Source organism: Centroberyx gerrardi, chromosome 14, assembly GCF_048128805.1.
Source record: "Centroberyx gerrardi isolate f3 chromosome 14, fCenGer3.hap1.cur.20231027, whole genome shotgun sequence".
Taxonomy (NCBI): domain Eukaryota; kingdom Metazoa; phylum Chordata; class Actinopteri; order Beryciformes; family Berycidae; genus Centroberyx; species Centroberyx gerrardi.
The window spans coordinates 29,839,199-29,863,445 of record NC_136010.1 but is presented as its reverse complement, the minus strand read 5'-3'; the positions used below and the strand labels follow the sequence as shown (position 1 = coordinate 29,863,445).

The 24,247-nt window shown below is 40.9% G+C and overlaps 1 protein-coding gene across 1 annotated transcript in view; it reads right to left on the bottom strand.

Moving 5' to 3' along the window:
* Positions 1 to 24,247, bottom strand: part of vps13d (vacuolar protein sorting 13 homolog D) — an 85,379-nt gene that overhangs the window by 35,650 nt on the left and 25,482 nt on the right. The window contains exons 22-39 of the mRNA XM_078288112.1: positions 23,368 to 23,458; positions 23,104 to 23,230; positions 20,912 to 21,092; positions 20,102 to 20,284; positions 17,812 to 17,965; positions 15,964 to 16,180; positions 14,754 to 14,925; positions 13,972 to 14,087; positions 11,874 to 12,098; positions 11,340 to 11,641; positions 9,657 to 9,790; positions 9,297 to 9,452; positions 8,497 to 8,683; positions 7,137 to 7,211; positions 6,273 to 6,473; positions 6,032 to 6,121; positions 3,837 to 3,977; positions 2,897 to 3,022 (exon numbers count right to left, since the gene is read on the bottom strand). Of these exons, the coding sequence (XP_078144238.1) occupies positions 2,897 to 3,022; positions 3,837 to 3,977; positions 6,032 to 6,121; positions 6,273 to 6,473; positions 7,137 to 7,211; positions 8,497 to 8,683; positions 9,297 to 9,452; positions 9,657 to 9,790; positions 11,340 to 11,641; positions 11,874 to 12,098; positions 13,972 to 14,087; positions 14,754 to 14,925; positions 15,964 to 16,180; positions 17,812 to 17,965; positions 20,102 to 20,284; positions 20,912 to 21,092; positions 23,104 to 23,230; positions 23,368 to 23,458 (2,878 nt within the window). The remainder of the gene's footprint in view (positions 1 to 2,896; positions 3,023 to 3,836; positions 3,978 to 6,031; positions 6,122 to 6,272; positions 6,474 to 7,136; positions 7,212 to 8,496; positions 8,684 to 9,296; positions 9,453 to 9,656; positions 9,791 to 11,339; positions 11,642 to 11,873; positions 12,099 to 13,971; positions 14,088 to 14,753; positions 14,926 to 15,963; positions 16,181 to 17,811; positions 17,966 to 20,101; positions 20,285 to 20,911; positions 21,093 to 23,103; positions 23,231 to 23,367; positions 23,459 to 24,247) is intronic.

The window sequence follows — 24,247 nt, the reverse complement described above, 5'->3', positions numbered from 1 at the left end:
TAAATTTACTCATTTTGAGTCCTGAATTCAAAAGGTTTATGAACCCTTGCTGCTTTGACAACATTTTCAGTAAGTGAACATAGGGAACTGTTAGGACCAAAAGTGTTTTGATTGGAATTTCTCCCCTATCTCTCCTAAAGACGTTACTGCCCATTTCTGTTGCCTCATAACATTGTCTATGTTTTATTCCCCATTCCACTATTGTTCTACTACACTGGTTTGGTGGTATGACACCCCACCCCACCACCCCTTCCTAGTGCTGAGAGATTAATCAAAATTTTGGCTACTTTTCGGGTAAAGAAAATTGACCAACTTCAGCTAAATAATTTTTAATTCAGTTTTCAGTTGTTTCAATTGCTTAAATTTGTAGTTTGAACACAGCTATTCAACACATCTACGTCAGGGCAGCACTACCATCTTCTTCTGAGGGCAATAATGTAATTTCTTTATAAATTCACAGACACAGAGTAAAATAATCGAAACCAAACCAAACCCAAAAAATACTAATCTCTCAACACGACCCCTTAGCCTAACAAGGGTCTTTATTCTGCCCCCACTTCAATCAGATGGCTGTGTCTGTGTAACATTGTTTCTGTGCCTGTTGTTTGTCTTGATTGTGAAGTGCTCTGTCAACTTTGTCTTAGAAATGTACTATAAAAATATAAAAGTTATAATTATTACCTTTATTATAAAGTCAGTAATGCACATGGTCAGATTTAAAGATATTGAATATTGGCACAAAATATTGGCTATCAGCAGCTCCAATCCAAAAATATGGGTACTGATCGCAGCCTTTAAAAACCCATATCAGTTGAAATCTAATGCTTTGATCTAGAGGTGGGGACACATGACTTGGACTCGAGTCAGACTCGAGTCACAATTTGAATTGCTTGAGACTTGACTTGATGCATGAAGAGAAGACTTGAGACTTGACTTGGGTTCTGGTGACTTGGGACTTGACTCTGACTTGTACTTTGATGACTTGAAAAGGTTTCTAAAGTCTCGACTTGAGATCTTGTGTTTGTGTAAATGACTTAGACTGAAAGTGATGAGATTTGTTCCAGCAGACGACTGAATTTAAATTCTATTTGCTGAATTTGTATGGAATGCTTGAATTTATCGATTATTATCGACTTGGGACTCAAGCAAAGTTGACTTGGTCACACCTCTGCTTTGATCACATATGAAGATTTTGCTGCCAGGAAAACATTTGAATAGATTTTTGACTGGGTCTCATTTTATTGCCTCTTGCTACTGTAGGTATGCTGCCAATCTACATTGCCCCCCAAAATTGCCACCTGTATAAGCACTCTTGGGGGAATAATTCATCAGGAATGAATGAAGGATTTGATATTGGCTCTGCTGCCGGAGGAGACCTGTCTGGGTGACTGAACTCTGGACTGTACCTCTGGAGTGAATCTGTTGCTCAAGGCATGTCAAGCTGGCTGTGCTCCTAGTTCTAAGGTAGGCAAGAGGAGCACCTGACAGCAGAGAGACACAGTTACAGAACAGATACACATGCAGAGGGAGCACACAAGAGGGTTATAGGGTCAACATCCTGGTATCTGTACTCTATGTTACACTATGTTGGCAATCAGCAGACCGATGCAAAAAGACACCTTTATAGATAGTGTAATTGATGTTTCGCCCCCCTATTAATGTGTGTTCACACTGCAAGCAACATGATCAACACGCCACTGGAAGTGCATTTATTTCCTATAAAGCTGAGCGACCAGGGAAGCTCGGCAGATGTGTGGAAGGTCAACAAGCTCGTTGGCTGAGAAAAACTTGGCTTAACATTTTGCGGTCATCTGCTGTCAACAGCAGATTTCCGGGCTTGCTTATTTCCCTACCGATACGATTTTGTTTCATGAGCAAAAGTGGAACATGGACAAGAAGTTGATTACAGACGTTCAAAGCTTCCCAGTTCTCCACAACTTTTATTTCAAAGACTACAGGATTAAACATCTCAAAATTGATGCTTGGAGAATGGTTGCATCCAATGTTGGGGTCGATTAAGTAATTTGAATTGAAAGTTTTCTGTTTGAAATGATGCTACCTAATCAGTGCTTGCTAGCTATGTTAACTCATAAAAACAATGTAATGTTATGAAAGGCAATACCAAAACAGCTAAAAATACATGATTTGCCTGTTCAAAACTTTGTAGATGCAATCAGAGCCTCTCACACCGCCCACAACTAGTCAGCATAGAGTGACCTATCAACCGAGTTGCTCACAGTGTGAACACATGGTTGCTGGACTACCAAAGTAGTCACAAATAAGCTTCAGAGATGATGTGGGGCAGAACTGGGTTCAATCCACTTTCTATTCAGTCAATTCAAGAAGTGCATTTTCTTCGAAATTCAAACAATGTCTAACTTTTGGCATGAGAAGGTTGTCCTATCAAACCTCTACCAGCCATAAAAACCATAAAAGCTTAGTAGGCTGGTAAAGCATGAGAGATGATGGTAAATTTTGGGATACACTGTGGCTTCTGGATAAAAAATTCCTCCATGCTGTTTATTATTAGGGATTTTTTTTAAATGTAGTCATACTAACTGTAATACTAACCTAATAAATTTAGAAATCTAGAAATGTCATCCAGATTGCGCTGACACATTAGCATGTTAGTTAGAAATGATAGCAAATTCAGCTACCACAGAGACATATAGGATACCAGAGGCCTTATTCATCAAAGCCTAAAAGTTTCTAACAGTCACAAGGCAAATTTTACTAGCTTTTGAATTGACATTAATTAAAGTTGATTCAGATATATGTGTCATACGTGCCCTGCGGTACATTTTAAATCATATTTTGACAGAATATTTTTGTGAAAAAGCGCTTCACTACCCAGTGGAGTGTGTGTGCTGGTGTGTGTTGCATAGCTGGAACTCACTCTGCCCAAAGACGGGTGGGTCGACCGAGGAGCCCATCCAGGGCATGGCGGGCGACGTTTGTGGAGTTTGTTCCTCCTCCTTACAGTAGTCAGCCAACCAGGAGCTTTTGGTGGTGTTGTACTGTTCTGGAAGGAGCAGATGAAGAGACATTTAAACACACTGGGGTTTAAAACTGTTTGAACTTCAATACACAGAAAGCAGTTTTCTTTTTATTAACTATTGGATATCAGCAGTCAGTGTCGATATCCGATATGATGGAGGTTTTTGCCAGACCACAACTATATAAAAAGCCTGTATATATGAATTAAACATTATTTTCTTTGAGCATTCATTCAATTCTTCAATAATATTTTTGTAATTCAATTCTTTATGAATTAAAGGCAGTAATGTATCCCAGAGTTTCCCCTTCAGTTGGATATAATGGGGTGGGTTGCCCTGCCTTAAAGAGCTGCAAACCCTAAGAAGAAGAATTTCCTTAGTCAATGGAGAGTTTTAGTGTCTAAAATTCTGGGGGAAACACTTGATACTTGTAATTGTTTGGCATGAAAATGGCAAAATGGAAAGATTTTGAAAATTTGCGCAAAATATCTTATCGGCAGCTTTGATATAAAAATAGAGAAAAACATAGGAAAAACATTAAGCTCCACTCTTGCTCCAGATCTGAAAAAGTCCCCTGAAAAGAATGGAAGCTGTAATAAAGGCAAAAGGTGGACACAGTAAATACTGAAAGATGTGATATTATATTTAGCTGAGGAGGCTTTCGTGCAATTTTATGTTGAATATACAGTATGTTTCCTGCATTTTTTTCTGACACTGAAAAATAAATAACTTGCACTTAATGGCCGTTTTGACTGGAAATTAAATAAACGACAGAGAGGTCTCTGACATTTGCACGGTACTGTACATAATCAATACAGGTGGAGAGGCTCTGTGACTTACCCAACAGGACAGAAGTGATGTTGATGTCCAGTCTCTGCTTGGCGCGGATTCCCATCTTGAGACGTGGAGGGTGGAGGCGGCCGGCGGCCTGCTGTTGCCACGTCAGGAAACAAGGCCAGGGCTCGATGAAGGGCTCCCAGCCTGGTACACACACATACACACACACACACACACAAAAAGCGATGATTTCTACTGAGACACACCAGTGGATGAGATAGGATAAGGGTGAGGGGGTAACTGTGAGAAAGAGAGTACTGAACCTAGGGTATCTGTGGGTTTCACAAAATCAAATTTAAAGGTCCATATTCTCCACTTTACAGTGTTTTATTTTATGTCTTGACATCCATTAAATGCTGTGTGTGTGTGGTGTCATGTACCAAAAACACTGTCAATCCATTTTTACACGTTCATTTTCCAGCATCTCTTTGATCCTGTGTCTTTAAGGCTCATTAATATTAATGCCCCTCTGTTCTGATTGGCTAACCATTTCAAGTGAAACGTGAGACACCACAGAGCCGGCAGCTGCAGACAGCGAGAGGCAGGGAAAACTCTCTGGTAATAAACAATGACAACCGCTCAACCGCTTTGAAAAAAATGCTTTGTTACTCTATTATTTCTTACAAAAATGATAATGAGCGAACCTTTGTGACGCCACAAAGTTACGCAAGTCCACACGGCTCGTTTAGAGCAGTGTTTCCCAAACTTTTTTTCTGGGGACCCACTTTTTAAAAATGACAAACCATCGCGACCCAATTCACAATAGGCCTCATCTATAAATCGTGAGAAGAGTGAATTTGTGCATAAATTAACGTTCCTGACCATTTTTACTGCCATCACCTTATATTATCTTGAATAGGTAAACCAGCCATTTCGAAGAGATATACGTTTGATAAATCACAACTTTGTTTTATGCACGTGTTGTTGAAAACATATACACATGTTAAATACTTTATAAATGAGACCAAATAAATGCATTTAGGCGGAGTTAACAGGCTATCTCATTGTTTTTATTTCCTCTCATCAGTAAAACAATATACACATTTTAACTTTATAAATGAGACAAATTAGACAAAAGACAAATTTCTGTCATCAGCGGGTTGAATGTGACCGGTAGCAGGGCTCGGTTCACGTCCATCCTCATGCTGGCTTCCCTCACAGGCGGTAGTTTGGCTAATGTTAGCTGTAGTCTGGTCTTTAGCTGGGCCTTTCTTTTTTATTAGCCAAGCATTCATTTCTTGTGGCTGGCTGCAGAGTCTGGCGGAAACCGTGAGTGTGGTAGAAATGCCAACGAGCTCCCTCATGTGGCTCAAAGGTGTACTGCAGATATAAATCTTAAATAAAAGACTATGGAAGAAATTCTGCAAATTTATTTGGTGACCCACCTGTGGGTCGCGACCCAGTCTTTGGGAATGACTGGTTTAGAGGCTCGGTTTCCTAACATGGATTGTGTGGATTTAGTTGCCGACTGTGCGTTTTGATACTTTCACGATGTTTAGATAGCACATCCAACTCCTTTATAATCAAAGAGGCAAGGGAAATCCAGTTTTACATGATATGGGACCTTTAAGACTGAAATTAAAGGGGTAATTAGCAAATTTTTTTTTGCCCCATAACTCAAAATGACCATAATACTGTATGTCTGCGGGGTTGATAGGGTTGTTGATCAATACCCAAATTTCACTGATTACTTGGCCAGGCGCTGAGATTTTTGGCTTTGCAAATTCACTTCCCGGCTCATACTCCGTTTTTGAAAAAACAAAATACTCCCCACGCCATGGAATTTCAATACATATAATATGGTAGATATAGCACACAGAATATGTGCTTTCTATTTGCTTTATTTCTGCGTTCTTGCCAATGAATGAATGAATTGATGCTTATTTTTTTTTTAAATTTTTAATTTAATTTTTAACTTAATTTTTTAAACTAATCTAAAATCTAGCTATCTTTGCAGGAAATTCCACAAATCTCCTTCATGTATGTGTCGAAAAGTAGAACTGTCGAACTGTAGCTTTCACTTTAACGATAGAATATTCTAGCGTTAAAAATGAGTATTACGATTAAATCCTACTGGGACAGGCTACACTATGAACATTTTTGCCATTTGGGGTCTTGAATGGGAACGTTCATAAGCTTTCAACAGTAGGTGGAGCCTAGGATCCATTGCTGTAGCTGCTGTAAGTAAATGATATTACCTGACAACTCTCGGTTGTAGTAGTCTCCAGACAGAGTAAAGCTGGCGTTGCCCTCCTGGGTGGAACCAATACGTTGCAGCACATACAGCCCTGCCACAGGAAACAGTTTTAAGGGGAAATCAGACCAACATCAGCTTGAGACTTTAGACATTGAAGCAGTAATACTAAGAATGTTATTAAGAACATTACCAAGTCATTTGTTGTATAATACAGTTCTAGGCTAACTGAATCACAGACTCACTGGAGAAGGTGAGCTCGGCCAATGGGATATCACAGTCCAGACAGTCATCAATGAAGCAGATGCAGACGCTCTCGGCCTTGACCTCCACCCCGGACAGAGGTGCCGAGTGGCTGCCGGAGTCAGAGTCGGCCCTGGCTCTGGGATGGCCCGCCATGGTTTCGGCATTCTCCAGCAGCCATGTGGCAGCCTGGTCTAGCTGGCCTGGTGGCCACACACACACACACAAACACACACGTTTCTGCCATCAAAATCGGCCGATATTCACTCTAAACATGAGATCAGAGAATTTCAATATTTCTTTCTAAAGGGGCGATAAGGAGAACCTATTGATGACGCTAACCCAAACCAACCAAAATAGTAAAATGATTTTTGAATAGATTCAGAATAGGAAAATATCGAGGACTGTCTTAAGGGGATAGTTCACCCAAAAATCCAGTCCAATATTCACCTCATTATCTCCTAGATTATACACAACAGAATGTTTATTGACTTCCGACTGTAATACAGCGGATGAAAAAGCAATTCAATCAATGCAGAACCTTTTTTATTCATGGGCTAAAGATAATTTAGAAGACGCAAAGATATTCAACAATCAGCAGTGCTCAGGGCTCCAAGGACCGGAGTGGGTAACCATGCTGTATCCTATTACAATTTACTGCTGCAGCGACCCAATTTCCCCATGGGAATCATTAAAGTTTCATGTTATCTTCATCATCAAGCCTTAATTGTTCACCCAAAACCCCCAAAAATGTAAGGCAATCACATTTCAATATATCATAAAATAAATATCCAAATAGGAGGCACTTGTAAACTGAAAGTGGTACTGGTAACCTGTGGACAGTCGTGTTTCAAGGCTTGACTTACCTTTACAGTGAAGCAGCGCTCTCTTGCAGTCCTCTTTCCTGAAGCCAAGGTCCTGCAAGCAGGTCAGCTGGCCCTCTGTGGATACAAAGCATACCGTCATAAATGGGACCTCTGATTGCATGCCCCACATAGTCATACAAACATATCATTTGTTCTCTATTTTGTAAAAGATTCATTTTAAACTAGAAATGTTTCCAGGTCCTGTTTATCTAAGGCTACTATTAAAACTATCCTTGTATTCAGAAAAGCTTGTCAAGTAGCTTTTTCACATAAGGAACCCTTACGCCTGATCAACCGAGAGAGATCAATCAATCAATCAATCATGCCGACAACAGCAGCGACAACAATAAAATGTCAATGAATCATGGACACTGACATTAGTAGAGATTAGTAATCATTGTTAATCATTAATCTTCACGTCTGCCACAAATTATACGGTACATTTTTTATTTCTTTTGACACAGACCTGTGTTTAGCTCCAAGTTAAAACCTAGTCAAGGAAGATGAGTCAGAGTTGACAACTGTAATAATAATGTCCATAGTATGTACTAACCTGAGATGAAATGCTTGCTGCAACATATGACAGGTATGTCAGCCAAGCGACCAACAACAATAGCAAGCACGAAACACACAACAATGAAAATTTGGAAAGCGACCTGAATTATGCTAAATGCTACGGAGATAGCGCCATCTACTGATCAGTAGAGATAACTGCCACAGATATAAGTGATCGAAAGTGAATGAACATCCAAAAGGAATGGAAGTCGATGAACATTGTTGCCCAAACCCAACACATAGATAAATAAGTGAGTCGCTTAAAAACTGACCAACTATAATTAACTACTAATAATAAACAACTAATAATTTTTAAAAAATTCAGGATTTATCCAGACTGATTCCAGGGTTTGGTCGTTTTTTGAAGGCCAGTATATTGGCCTATATTATATATATTATGGCCAATATTTGGACTGAAACTATTTTGTGCCAAAAAATTGCAAAAACTTGCAAGTATTCAGTCTTTCCCATGAATTTTATTCTTGTCGGGGAGGACAAAGTTGTACAGAGTCATGCATAATTATGCAGAATCTAATCAAATTGTATTGTAAGGGTTTTAATGACAGTGTAGTATTGATAAAAAAAAAGGTGTAATCAAACAAACTGCATCATATCCATTATATCAGAGGCGGACGACAATTACTTGCCGATATTCAATTTTTAATAAAAGCCCAATATCGGACTGATCTATAGGCAAACCAATATCAGACTAACCCTGCTGACTGCAATGGAATAGTTATGCAATGATGCATATCGCTCTGTTCCCCGATACAAAAACGGACTAGGTGAGGTAGACTATACATACCTATCAGGGCCTCAGTCTTGTGCCTGAAGATGTCTTTTGGTGTAGCAGGCGGCTCGGTGCTGGCCGTAGAAGTGCTGGCAGAGTTGCTGGGCGGCGGAGCGCCGGCAGTAGGGATGGACTTGGCGATGGCCAGGAAAAGCTGAATGTCATTGTAGGACAGACGAATGTCGAGTGCAGGGAACTGGATCTGTCAAGGAACCACAGGCACACTTGAGGACCTGGCTTCCTCTAATCGAAGAACACTCACAAAACTAAAATGTCTTAGTTAACAAAGATGGTAGACTGAGAAAGATGCACTAGCCAAGATATACATGTAAAAACCAGAGGTGGGGATTCGAGTCACATGACTTGGACTCGAGTCACAGTTTGAATTGCTTGAAACTTGACTTAATGCATGAAGAGAATACTGCTGACTTGGGACTTGACTTTGACTTGTACTTTGATGACTTGAAAAGGTTTCTAAAGTCTTGCCAAAATATCTTGTGTTTGTGTAAATGACTTAGATTGAAAGTGATGAGAATTGCCTCATACATTTGAACACAGAGACAATCTTTTCAAGTCAATAGAAGTTCAGTATTGGCATGAAAAAGCCGCTGACCTTTAGCTTTAATATGCTCTATCTGTTGCATCATCTGTAACATGTTTGTTTTGTTATAATTAGTTGTTGTACATATCCAATATTTTCCATTCGCTCTATTCTTATCTATATCCTGATCTTTTGCTGCTGCAATGATCCAGTTTCCCACAGCGACTGCTACAGGTTCAGCTTATTGCATCTGGATTGAGCCATAACCTCTGACCTCCAGCAGTGGTGGGAAGTCCTCCATGTTGAAGGCGTCCAGTAGGCCCGAGCTGCTCTGGTATGTCGGGCTCCCGCACAGCTCCACCTGAACGTTGACCGGGTCGATGATAGACAGCGCGGTCTCCTGCTCGCTGCCCAGCCGACAGGAGAACACCTGGAAGATGCAAAGGTACTTCAGAAAATCTGCACTGATCAAATAAATGAAATGTGCAGGTCATGAAATAAGGATGGATTCAACTTTCATTCTATTTGTGGGGGGAAATTTTTTTTTTTTAAATTGAATTCAAATAAAATTCAACAATGTGATTTGGATGCTGTATTGGCTATTAGTGCTATGATGGTGAGAGAGAGATGTCACCTCTATTCCAGCAAGGCTGCCAGAGAAGGGTCTGTCTAGCAGACGGGGTTTGTAGGTGAGAACTGTGGTGCCCTTCAGAATGATAGCATTGGTATCCAGACAGGACGAGTCCTCCACAACCACAAACTCTGTGCCTGAAGACCAAACAACAACATTTAACATCATAAAAAAACAAAGTAAAACACACTGTCATTGCATTTCAGGGATGAGGCCACATCCATGTGAATTGGTATTTGAATTTGACATGCGTCTCTACATACAGACATTTACGAATACACCACTATGGAACTATTCCTTCTGTCATTTTGGGTGAGCACCTACGCAGAAACCTAGCTTGGATGTTAGAGAAAAAGGGGTTAGAGCAGATAAATGTTGTGAAATATATTTGAATTTTCTGAAAATAAGCTTTAACTAGATTTCTGATGACATTTGGTAGTTATAGAAAGCAGATGCTACCTACAGAATGTCATGTTGTACCGAGATAAATGCCTTGTCCAGGTCTAGAAGGACAATATGGAGATGTTTGGCTTTTCAAAGTTTGTACCAAATCATGCTTGTGTTTTCTAAACCCCGGGAAGACTGGTATTCCTACTTTTTGCACTGATGTGTCCAGTAGCTGGTTCCTTTCCAAGTAGTTAACCTCCGTGTCGTAAAACTGAGGAAGATCTTTCCTGCTACACAGAGCCGGAACAGATTTATTTTGTCAGACTCTTTGTTCAGTATTAGAATTCCTCCTGCTCTCGTGATTATTTGCTTCTCCTATGTTGCTTTCATAAGCTTCCATAAAAACAGGGCACTCCATTTGGCACTGCAGCTGACGATGCTCTTCCATGTTTTATTCCATATTTTTGCAACCACTTCCCATTAGTGGTGTAACGGACCATAGTTGATCCGTGATCCATACGGATCCCCCACCACGGTTCGGCACGCATGTGAACCGCGGATTAATTGCAAAGTTTAACCATCATAGTGTGAAATACAGTTTTACTGCCGCTGTTATTTTTTAAAGTAATAATTCCCTAAATCTCGATGCAGAGTTGCAGTGAAAAGATACAGACAAGACAGATGCATGCTGTGTTTTACTCTGTAGCGCAATGATTGCGTTAGGGAAGAAAAAAAATGGAAGAGCGACTGATTTAAAAGCCATCGCTTTCGCCTCCATTGAGTGAAATCCCGTAGGCTATGACTTCGGGCATTTTCAGTGGTGTAACTGGGAAACTGAGCATGGTTGTCATCATTGAAATAGATCACAAGATTGTGATGTTTATTGCAACTTCGGCAATATGCTGCCCTCCCTTCGACACACAGCTCCGCTCGGAGAAGCTCCAGTCTCTTTGCCTGTCTGTGGCATAGCCTTCAGTGTTGATAGGCTATTACTCGTGACATGTAACCAATCAGATAGTGCTGTGGGCGGGACATTGAGCGAGACTACAGAGTGGTGACTACAGACAGAGAGAGGCGGCTACATCAGAGCCAAAGTAGCACATTTTTAAATTAAATTTTTTTTTTTTTGCTGATCCGAAAAATGATCCAATCCGTGACTCAAAACCGTGATACGATCCGAACCGTGAGTTTTGTGATCCGTTGCACCCCTACTTCCCATGATGGTAAACTTTCAGGGGTTACTGTCATCAAAACGACTACCATTTCTATCTTCTCCATGCTTGGGCATCCTTCTCTGACCTGTGACATTGATCTTAACCTCCAAGCAGTGGTCCTGGGTGACCGGCACCGTGGACCTCTTGGTGACCACGCCGCTCTTGACCGTCTTCGGCATGACGGCCCCAGTGGTGGCGGTGGCGGTGGCGGCAGCGGCGCCCGAGTCGCTGGTGCTGCTGGGCCAGCGCTGGCAAGGCTGGGCACCGGCCGACCCCCTCTCCACTGGAACCCGCAGGAAGTCGCGCACCAGCTGGAGCCAGTCGAAGATAAGGAAGACCCTCAGATTGTTGAGGACCACCGTGAAGGAGGAGGAGTCACGTGTGGACCTGCGGGGATGTGGAAAACAGCAATTTAGGTATCTAAGAGAAATACGTCTGCAGTGTTGTGGGGAAAAAGAATCCTGAAAGAATTGAGGAATTGAGGAAGTACTAAAATGGATAGTAACCCATTGTTTACTGTCCAACACTATAAAAACACTCTCTATATCTTTAACTATATTGTGAAATGTTCGATGTGCCTGGTTACCCCTGAAAATCACCTAAAGGTGACTAATGATACCTGTAATGCAGTTCCAGCTGCAGTGTTGCCCGGTTGGTGCCTGTTTTGGAGGGTTGGAGGATGCAGTCGAAGACATTGTGCCTGGCCCTGCCGTCTGCACCAGCGTTTTTGCTCGGCCCAGTGTATCGAGTGTCATATGCCAGCAGGGAGTGAGAAACTAGGTTGACAGACTTGGAGCCATTGGAGTAACTCTCAAAGAGTAGCTTGGATTTCATGAAATCAAACCTTAGCAAGAGAAAAAGAAGTGTGTAAGTTATTTAAGAAATGGAGCCTAAAATAGTTACCGTTAAATCTGGGATATTCATATAAATAAATGTCCTCAGGCACACAAGATGTTATGCATTTTACATTTCCAGCAGCAGCAACAGTTTGCAGTTTGTCTGGAATAAACAGAAGAACTGGATACTTAGTAGGGCTGCCCCCTAATAGTCGACCAAACGTTAGTCGATGAGAAGAGTCTTAATCGACCAAGTTTTCATTGGTCAGTTCAATTGGTCAAAAAAACCCTCAAACTCCATTCGGGAGCTGCGCCTTGTCGTTAAAAAGTTATTAGACCAGGGTTGCCAACTTTGGGTACCTGGCTGGAGTGAGATTTTGATGCCATCAAACTACAAAGCAAGGAATCTCTGTCTGTCTCTCTGTCTGTCTGTCTGTATGCATGTATCTGTGTGTATGTATGTGTGTGTGTGTGTCCTTCGCATATCTCGACAACCGTTCGTCCGATCTACTTCACACTTGGTGGGTGTATTGCTGGAGACCCAAGGACGTGCAGTGTCTGATTTGCTGCAATTTGGACACGCGACACGTTCAATATTAATAAAATTTGAATAAACAAGCGAACAGCGCTCTGTGCAGCAGCGGGGCTCAAAGCAAGCGACTGATAGCCTACGCCTATTGTGTGTTTTTTTTGGGTGAACCACAGTGTATTTCACCGGTGTTTCTGACCGCGAGAAGCCGCGACTTGGGTGTGTTTCTTCAAAAAATATATATTTAAATAATTAAATTAATATCATAAACGTGCGACGACTAGTCGACTAATGGCTTGAACTAACGACTACTAGTCGACTAGGAAAATCTTTGGTCGGGGGCAGCCCTAATACTTAGCATGAGCAGCAATAGCCACCATGGCTGAACAGATAAAGAAAAGCCCGCTATCTAGAGAAAATCAAACTTTAAAACAGAATATCCAAGGAAAAAGACATCACAGTACTGGTCACACTGTTTGATTGACAGGTGATCTCTAGAATATGCAGTGCAGAAACACCACATCAGTGACTGCTTAACAACAAAGATGAAGACAATATCAAAAGAATGACAATCTCGCGGATTATCACTTTTTTATTTCAACTCCTTTCTACACCTTTGATCAGTTCAGCCTCACTCTCTGCCACTGTGGACATATTTGTCGAGTGCTGTTCTATTGCACAGCCAAGACTGACATGAGTCTTTGCTTGGGCCGATATTCGATAATATCCCAGCCCAAGCCAAGACTCATGTCAGTCTTGGCTGTGCAATAAAACAGCACTCGACAAATATGTCCACAATGGCAGAGAGTGAGGCTAAGTTGATGTAGACGCTTTATAAGGCAATTTTATCAAAGACATTCTTGACAAGTATTCATCTTTTATTTATTCAGGGGAGTTTCACTGAGAGCAATGCTCTCTTTTTCAGGAACGCCCTGATCACATTCACACACACATTCACACCTGGAAGCTGACCAGTACAACCACAGTCTGATCTGCTGCCACTGAGCAGCTCCACTGGAGCGGTTGGGGTTAAGGGCCTTGCTCAAGGGCACCTCAGTGGTGGTAATGAGGGAGGGGCAAGCGCTGCTTTTCACTTTCTCCACCCAGATTTATTCTGCCGGTCCGGGGGATTGAACCGACGACCTTCCGGTCACAAGCTCGCAAGTATTATCAAGGCCTCAACTAATGTGGGATTTAAGAAAATTAGTAAAAAGTACAGGAGGAAAGAAGAGGGACATTTTTCGACAGTGGTAGTTTCTGCAACATTTATCCCCATTTATGTAGTGCATATTATCAATTTCAGCTTTTTTTTCAAAAACAACATGATATTCCAACGCGGCCTACAAGCCCACCTAGCTAGTGAGCGTTTGTGTCCGGTTGCTTGGGGGCTGTCCAGGAGCTCCAGACTAACATCCATCATGTCCACCAGGAAGGACAGGCTGGTATATACGTCACCGCTCAACACCGTCTGCCAGGCAGAAAGACAAACAACAGCTAGTCAGAGAGCTACTGAGATCAACTTTGTCATTGGAATAGGAAATGAAGATACTATACTAGTATTACTAGTAGTAAACTGTTAATAAGTGGTTTGTAAAACATAAATGAACATTTTTTTGGCCGATAACCTATGTGCATAGTAAATATAACCTGTATGCATTGTAAACATTGGTTGCAACTTTATAACAGGGGTCCATATAATGCTTATTTATATTTTACAAATTATTTGTTAATTACTTTTGAATACTTGACGAAGTATTTAAAAGTGTTTTTTCTTGGATAAAATGACAAAGAAATTGTGAACTAAGGCAATTAAAAATCATTGCTTCAATTTCCTAACAGTTATGATACAACATACAAATGATTAAGTGCTTTATTAAAATGCCATTAATTGATGATTAAATAATGTGACTATATCATTTACTATTTATTAGTAAACAATGTAGGAAATTCACTAATCATCAATTAGCTGTTACTTAGCTGTTAAATAATAATATTAAGTGATTAATTCACCATTTATTTATGATGTTTATTGTAAGGTGTTACCAAAGACAGCCCAAAATGAATGAAGAGACAGAGTTAGATATAGAACCACAGAGGATGGACAGAGCGAGTGTGTGGTTGTGTGGTTCCTCACGTAGCTGCTGGGGTCCTGCAGGTTGTAGGGCCGGAGGAACTCTTCGATGGGCTCGCCCAGGTTGTTCTCCAGCAGCCCTCTGATCAGCTGGTAGTGCTCCAGGTCCAGAGAGCAGTGCACTGATGACAGGCTGCCATGGATAGACATGTCTGGCACCGCATGGCTCAGCTCCCTGCCAACATCAAGGAACATAGACATAGGTTTGGGATAAGGTATGCACCTAGGGATGCATCAGTACCGACATTAGGGTGCATTCACACTTTTCTGCTTTCTTGTAGAAAAAGCACCGTCTCAACCACATTTTCTGCCGATAATGAAAAGCGGGTCACGCAGTGCACACCCATTATCAGCAAACAGTACTTATGTCTGACTCTCAGACACTTAGCAGAACCTCTCACAACACAGCCAATGCACTCCCATCAGATTAACAACTACCAACTTTTCTACTGCCACTTTCTCCACTTCCATTTTGGTTATTGTTGTAGTAAACCGTCAGCTGCCTACATACTGTGGAACCCCACTTCTTCATTATGATTAGTCAGCTCATCAAAAAGGCGGTCCACGTCACGTGGTTTCACGTAAAAAGTTGAACTATTCTCAACTTCAGAAAGTGTGACTAAAAAGAAACCAGGCCGAGTGCCTTTCTTAAGCAGCTGCTTTCCGTCCAGCCTTAATTAGCAAATTTTTCTATGTCAACATGCGTGTCTTCACATAACACGTGGGTGGTATCAATATGAACTCCATATCTGAAAGCATTAAGTAGTTACAGTACTACACATACCATGTACTGTACCATGGTGACGGGACATAAAAAGCTGAATAGTATGAACGTGGCTTTAGTATTGCATAATAGGCTGATACCAGGCTAAAACAAGCTTTCATATCAGAATTGCACTATGTAATGTCAGAAATCAATTCAAATTAAAGCAACTAAATTTGCTGCCCATTTCACAACAGAAGAATGTCAGATCTCAAATGGAGAAAAGTAGATTTCAATAATTTTGGACGCCTGACCCCAAACTACTGACTAACCGACTTACTGTTTAGTAAAATAAATTTATTGGATCTATAAATCAGTGCTAGATTTTCAAAATCTTATTTCAGACATTTTAATACTGTTTAAACTAACAACTTTAACTATTTCAGACTTTTCAGGACCTGTGGAAACCCTGAATTTTGATCAAGCAAATAAAAAAAACGCAGAGCTCACTTGTCCAGGTTGCGTTCCACTTTGAGCTTGAGGCGGCAGCGTTCCTTCAGAAGGTTGTCTCCGGTGCGGCGGACAGCGTAAGAAGGGAAGATCAGGTCTGAGCAGTCAGGAGGCTTCCCACCACTGTCCCACGGCTGACAGGGTAAACGCTCCGCAGCAAAGATATCCATCTCCTGCAGGTCCAGGGCAATGCAGTCCAACAGGCACACATGGTCTTCTAATGGAAAAAACAAAACAACAGTTTTTATAGGAGGTAAAGTAGCCTTCATCTAGTCTTTGTTGTGTTGTCCAGTAAAATGGAAGATATTTTGAAAACTTAGACCACTGGTAGGCAGAGGTGTGACCAAGTCAACTTTGCTCGAATCCCAAGTGAGTCTCAAGTCTTGAGGCACAAGTCGATTATGTAGATTACCAAGTCAATTCCAAGTCAAGTCCATGTCATTAATGTCAAGTCTTAAGTCTAAATGTAGATTACCAAGTCAATTCCAAGTCAAGTCCATGTCATTAAAGGGTAACTTCGGTATTTTTCAACCTCTTTCAACCAATCTTTTTGTGTCTAAGTGACTAAAGGGGACAACAATTTTTGAAATTGGTCCAGTATTGAGCGAGATCGCATCGCCAGCAGCCGCGAAACAAGCTGCAATGTAATCCAACGGGGCAAATCGCACCGTCAATGTACGTCCACTAAAAGTGCTTGTTTTTGCCACTGACAGGCTCAGATTGTTATTATAAGTGTCTGACAACATTATGGAAAGGACCCTACAGAGAAATGAAACGTTTTTCTTTACCTTTTGCTTGATCCGGTCTGTGTGTAACCAAGTCTCGCGAGAGTTGAGTTGTTGCAGGAAGTTACACACAGATGTTGTCAGACACTTATAATAACAATCTGAGCCTGTCAGTGGCAAAAACAAGCACTTTTAGTGGACGTACACTGACGGTGCGATTTGCCCCGTCGGATTACATTGCAGCTCGTTTCACGGCTGACGGCTGACGCGATCTCGCTCAATACTGGACCAATTTCAAAAATTGTTGTCCCCATTAGTTACTTTGACACAAAAAGTTGGGAAAATAGGGTCCAGGTTGAAAAATACCGAAGTTACCCTTTAATGTCAAGTCTCAAGTCTAAATGTAGAACAGCAAGTCAAGTCAGAACAAATCAGGAGTCCAGCATCAATTTAATATCTTAAAGAAAACTAAATATCTAGGACATTTCAATGCAATATGGTTTTAATAGGATAAAAACTTGGTAAGAGCATCATGAGTTTAATTTCTATAATCAGTTTCAACTTCAATAAATTCAATAATTCCATACAAATTCAGAAAACAGAATTTAAATTCAGTTTTATCAAGACTTTCAAGTCAAGTCCCAAGTCACCAGAACCCAAGTCAAGTCTCAAGTATTCGCTTCATGCATCAAGTCAAGTCTCAAGCAATTCAAATTGTAACTCGAGTCTGACTCAAGTCCAAGTCATGTGACTCAAGTCCCCACCTCTGCTGGCAGGTTATAGAAAAATTATCTTCTTCACAAATTTAGGGTGCATCACACCTATAGTTTGTTTTCTTTTTCCGAACCATGGAAAAGGTTACTTTGTTTGATTTGTGTATTTGGTTCATTTAGGTTCATACTGCCCAATGACAAGCAAACCAGGGCTTGGAAGTAAAAGTCACACGGACTCACAAGCAGGCGTTTTGTAAACTTTTTAGCGGCAGGTAGGGAGTCAAAACAAATCCTGTTCCAGTCCCTGTAACTTTAGCTAAGCATCATGGACTTGTCTGCACTCTTTGCCATAATTTACCTACTGGTGTTCATACCAGTTAAGAACACATGAAGAAATAGTGAGTGCTAACCTGGGCTGTGATGGCCAACCTCATCAGGGACTCTCCCCATTTCTGGGGGCTGCGGCCTGCCAAGGGTGAAGCCTGAGGTGGAGGAGGAGCTGGAGGGGGAGGCTCTAGGCTTCTCCTCCTCACTACTCCTCCCTGCTGCACTCCGTACACGCTCCTTTGGAGAGAAAAGAAAAGGGACACACAGTTGGCCATCAGTAAAGTCAAGTGAGCAATGCGTGAATGACATTATACAATGATCATCATGTCTAAAGAAATACAAAGTATTCACATATTTAAAGGGCCAATAAGTAGGGATTTTACTGCCCCATAGCACAAAATGACTGTAACATATCTGTGGAGGGTTTGATAGGGTTTTTGATCAATACCAATGACACAAGTACTTGGCCAGGTGCAGAGTTGATTTCTGGGTAGTCTTACTGACAGGTCCGTAGGAGAAGTGCAACCAAAACAAAGACTAAAAAACAAAAAAAGACAAAAAAATGTCTTGTTCTCCAGACAAAAAAGCAAATAACAGCACAGTATTTTCTGTTGGATCTCTGCTCTAATTAGCTAATTCACACATCTCTAATGTGAAAATAATGAATTGGAATGGAAGGGTTGGGGCTATGCAAGAGTATATGAGGAGATAAGTTCTAGCAATGTTGTTGCAATTCCTACTGGTTGGCGAAAGAAGTTGATAAAGGTCATAATGTACTTAATGCCCCTTTAAAAAATGTAACAACTGATTCATATTATCTCATCATCTCCTAAGCCAGAACAAACAATTCAACACAGCAGTGAGTTTGTGTTTTCCCCTGTTGCAACTGAAACAATAGGTCTGCCTTTTACATGAGAAAACAGTTGAACCATTGCATCATATTTTTGAATATTTTGATCCAGTTGGTCAAACACTGGGAAAAGCACATATATTGCCAATGAAGGCAAAATAAAATGCAATGGAAACTGATATTTGAAGATCAGACTGTATTAAAGAAATGCACCGACTTTTGCCGAAAAGCTCTCTGATCAGTGCATGCTTGCGCTTTTTCACACTGTATTCATTTAGTGGATGGGCAAAGATGGCATAGCTTCTTCTCAAAAACATTAGCATATGCATCACAGCACACTAAATAATAGATATGCAGAGGTGGAACTGTTCTGGTTGTACAATGCAAACTTGATCAAGGAGCTTAAAAAGTTGGTGTATTCCTTTAAACTATACATGCAAAACCAGTTTCAGTAGAATGCCCAGTCCATCACACAACCAATCACAGATAGACAAACTCCAAACTGGGGCTGCACAATAGTTCAATACTACTAAAGCATTGTGATACCAAACCCTTTCAACCTGTATTACCAGAGATTCTGAAATATTGGAGCATTAAAAGTAATGTACTGTATCTAAATTCATGGTCCATACTGGGAGAAGTAGCATATGAAAAAGAATCAAATGTTTTCCAAGATCAACTTACAAAAAAAGCTGGATAGCTTACCATTAGCCTGCTTCTGCAACTAGACTGGCTCCAAACTCTGAATGTTCAATCAATAAGTAGTTATGTCTTTGGTGTGTTATCGTGATACTACTTAGTATCGTGATACTTGGTCTAGGATAATATAGTTAAGTAAAACTGTGGTATCGTGACAACCCTTTACCAAACCAAAGCAAAAGCATGCCCTTGTACCTTGTAATGGGATGGATCCTTGTATGAATTTGCATGCAATATCAAATTCTTGACAGAAAACACAAGATGCAGATGAAATACCAATACAACAAAACCTACTCTCTCTTCCCTTCTAAATCACACAACTTTCTCTAACACATAGCACATTAAAAACATTTTGGAGAAATGAATGCCTACACAAAAACAAAGACAATAACAGAGTTTAGTTGACAAGGTTTAGTCGGCCATGGAACCATACTTCATCATCATCATCAGTAAAACCTTAGGGAGCGCTGTATTCATCAAGCATTTCCCTCATTACTAAGTTTCTTTGATCTGGGTCAGGTGATACCAAATGATCTGTTTTATTAGCAGCAGGGTTTTCCCTGGCTTTTGCAGGGGGGTTAGCTGGTAATGTTGGTAGTGGGGTAGACCTTATCGGCTGAAACTCTAAGAGGATACAACAACCTTATCTTAACCTAATCTTTTAAAACTTATGTAATAGTGTAAAATGCGTAAATGAATACGGCACTGTTAGGCGGCAGCAGAGGGAAGGGAAGGAGGGGGCGGGGTACTGCATGGACAGACGGTGTGGCAGCGGGACTCACCAGAGAAGGGAAAAAGGCATGTGCCATGGTGAGTTTCTCTACCTTATCTTGGAGGGAGAATGTCCCATGGGTGCCCGCGGGCAGAAAGGAGTTGCGCACCCGCAGCTGGCCCAGATTGGCCACGATGACCCGTGGTGAACGGGAGCTCTCCGGGATGAGGAGCACCGGAGCGCCGGCCTGGATGTCCAGGAGAACCCGGGAGGCCCGCTGAGGATGCTCCCGAACCTGCGGGGAGGAAGGAGGAGGAAGAGAACGGAGAGGAAGAGGAGCAGAAAGGGGTAGAGAGAGGAAGAGGAGGAGGGTAGAGAGAGGAAGATGAGGAGGGTAGAGAGAGGAAGAAGAAAGGGGCAGAGAAAGGAAAAGAAGGGAAAAGGGTGGGAAGAGGAAGAAGAAAAGGGTAGAGAGAGGAAGAGGAGAACATGGGTATCTGTGTTTTTCCCAATTAATGAGCCGAGGGCAAGTTTCCGATTCAATCGTCCAAAGCAAAACTGAATAAAAAGGCACATACTATTTAAAGGCAACGCCTCAGCAGAAAGACATGATAAGGAATTTTCATGTCTTTGCGTGACTTTCATGTCATGCAATCTGATCGCATGGCTTCCTGATCATGTGACCAGAACAACCAATGAGACAGTAGGCTCGAACTAACAATGCAAATGCAATACTACGAGTAACCACAAGAGGAGGGAATATGATGAAAAACACAGATTCCTTGTAGGACAGTGGATCTCAATCTGTTGAAGACCCGCATGACTGAATCAGGCCCCATCATACTGTAGACCTGAAAAGATCCGCTTAGGGCAAACTGGGGAAAATCAAACAAGGCAAAAAGAATCCATAGGCAGCACTCACAGCTTGGCCCTCCATCGCGGCCCTCTGCCTGCCTAGGACGTCCTGTAGCTGGGTGAAGTGCTGAATGAAGGCCACCACCTCGGCCTGGAAGCGCTGGGTGTGGACATACTGCACCGAGGCCATCTGCAAAGACACCTTGATGTCAAATTCCCGCTCCAGGTAAGGATCAGGCTCGCCATATCTAGATGGAAGAGAATGGAAAGGTTAACAAAACAGATACTGTCTGTGTTTTTTCATACATAGATTCATGTTACAGCCTATCACAATATCAGACAGTCTCACCAAAGAACAGACCTCCCAAACTGACACAATAACATATTAAAAGTGCTTCTTGTGTTACATGTACATTTTGTTGCTGCTCTTGTATATCATACCCACCCCAGCCTATAATGTCAACTAGAAACTGTATGGAGCTTGAACAGGCACTAGTCAAGTTGAGGTACGGGATTACAGCAGTGAACCTTTATATGTCCAATTTATTTATTTATTTATTTTTAATATATCATAATTCCATCTCATCAGAATATCCAGTATTCCTGTGTTACTATCATAATATTAAATTCCAATTATTAGGTGTAATGTTGCCAACTAGATGTAATAACTGTTTGTAAACACTGCGAGCCACTTGTGTGATGAGTCGGTCTATTGTGACCGACTGTGAGCGGTGCGAGAGGCTCCAATTGCATCTATTTAGTGGTCTCTCCAGCTACAAAGTTCTGAACAGATTGCGTATTTTTGATTTGGTATTGCCTTTCATAATGTTACATTATTTTCATGAGTTGAAATAGCTAGCTAGCAAGTGCCAACTAGAAAAACAGTTCCTGGAGAAACTGTGTGGGCTTGCTCCAAGCAGCTGGAAGTATAACAATACCTACGTTAGACAGGTCAGTTAGACATGTCCATTAGATAGACAGGTAGCAGCAGTAGTAGTAGCAGCAGTAATAGTAGTAGTACGGTACTAGCAGCAGTAGTAGTTGTAGCAGTTATAGTAGTAGTAGTAGAAGAGTTAGTTGTTCTAGTCAGTAGTTGCAGTAGTAGTAAACCAAAAATGGTTTTCGATACTCTGCGCCTTACAAATGGAATGATTTGCAAAGGTCTTTGAAATTAGAATCCCTTGTTTCTTTAGAGAAGTTCAAATTCTTAATCTGTGATTTTCCTAACATTGTCTATAACTGTTTCCACTGATTTGTGTTTGATTGCTGATTGTTTGCTGTGTAGCAATGTATGAATGAACTTGCATGTCTCTTTTTATATCTGTTCTGTTGTAAGCAGGTCTCTCTTGGAAAAGAGATCTTGATCTCAATGAGACTTCCTGCTTAAATAAAGTGAAAAAAAAAAAAAGTAGTAGCAGTAGAAGTAGTTTCAGTACTATTTGCAGTAGTAGTAATACAGGTGGCAGCAGTAGTGACAATAGTACGAGTAATTGTAACACTAGAAGTAGCAGTAGTAGTCGTTGCACTTTTAGTAGTAGTAGTCACAGAAAGTAGTAGTAGCAGTTGTGTATAGGTACTATATAATGGTTGCTAGAGTGTTACTAGGTGGTTGCTAGGCTGTACTAGGTGGTTGCTAGGGTGTACTAGGTGGTTACTAGGGTGTACTAGGTGGTTGCTAGGGTGTTACTAGGTGGTTGCTAGGGTGTACTACAATGTACTACAATGTGTACTACAACGTAAGTGTGCTTGCTTGCAGCAAGGCCACTAATTTGGTGGCATAAATCCAAATAAATAAATAAGTTAATAAATAATAATAAATTAGTTCAGGGCTTACCATGCATAGATTTTGAGATGTTTATTTCTGTAGTCTTTCAAATCAAACTTGTAGAGAGTAGGGAAGCTGTGAATGGTTATAATCAACTTCTTGTCCATTTTACACTTGCCAGGTGGAACTATTGTTCATGAAATAAAATCACACTGGTAGCAAAACTGTGTGTGGTCACAGAGGTGTGGTGGTCATCATAACCACTATAGCTACTTGATAACCCCAATGACATACCCGCTCTCACTCACCCCATCTTTCCTCTGACACCCAAGCTAGGATTCTACATACACTACATTCTACATACCCTCACCCTAAATTGCACAACTGATAGTTACATCAGATCTGGTAAACCTCATTCATCTGCGAATGATTCATCAACTCTTCACACTAATGTATCAAATAATTGTCTCTTCAGAAAACTCAGCAATGCATACTTATGGATGTTGAAAACCAGGGCCTCCCCTCCCCGTGTGGTGAAGCGCTCCCGGTAGAGGTCACCATGTGGGGTTAGGTCACTCAAAGACAAACTTCCCAGACTCCCTTGCAATGCCAGGTCACCATCTGAAATGTTAGACATAGTGTAACGACATGAAATCTCAATTTATCAATTTTGGAATAATTTCACCAATTTATATAAAATAAATAGTTTTGTGTATGCAGGGGGTATCTTATTTATTCTATGTTATTTTTATACACACCCAACATTTCCAGATGAGCAGATAATTTGGAAACACTTGCTTTGGCAAGCTCGTTGGTTTTCTTGTTCAGCACGAGAGCGAGAGAATGAACCTAAGAATGAAAATGTGGACAGGTTTAGTCTTGCGGCATTCACTCGAAGACTTTGTGCAATCAGCACACAACTCTTCTCTCGAAAGACATTGAGGAGAACCCCCCATACAACATCAGGGCCATGTATAGCCTATATTATAACATTCTAAATGTAAGTACCGGTTTGCTGTTGGATGATGAATACCATGTGATCAGCAATCTACTGTAGGATACTGAAATTGATTGATCATAGATCAACATAAGCCATTTGCCATTTTACAAAAAAGTAATCAAGGCCTACACCAACTCACTTTTTAGAAGTAGAAAACATTAACATTTTTCATTAGTTATTAGCCACCACACTGAGTGCTGCATTGACCTCCACTGATAATCAGAAAAACAAAAAAACGTCACATTTGTTCAACAGATGGAACGGCTATGCCAAATAACACAGATGATGAAGACAACAGCACTGTGCTGCACTACAACTTTTATTGTGGTATACTGTGAAACCAGTATACTCGCACACCCTTAGAGTGGACCTAAATACAAATAAGAAGAATTGTTTCAAAAGTGCAATATGGTGTTACATAAAATTCTGATTCTTTGCCAGTGATATGAGGTTATTATGTTTTTTGTAAACTTCATTAAAAAAAAAGTAATGCGCAAATAGTCAGATATAATATGTTATAGAAAGATTCCTTCAACTGTTGCAATGTCTAAACAGAGGCTCAATGCCACTTGACCCCTCCTATGCATTCTAAGGTTACACAAACTGGTGCATATAAATACATATTCTGAAATGCTATT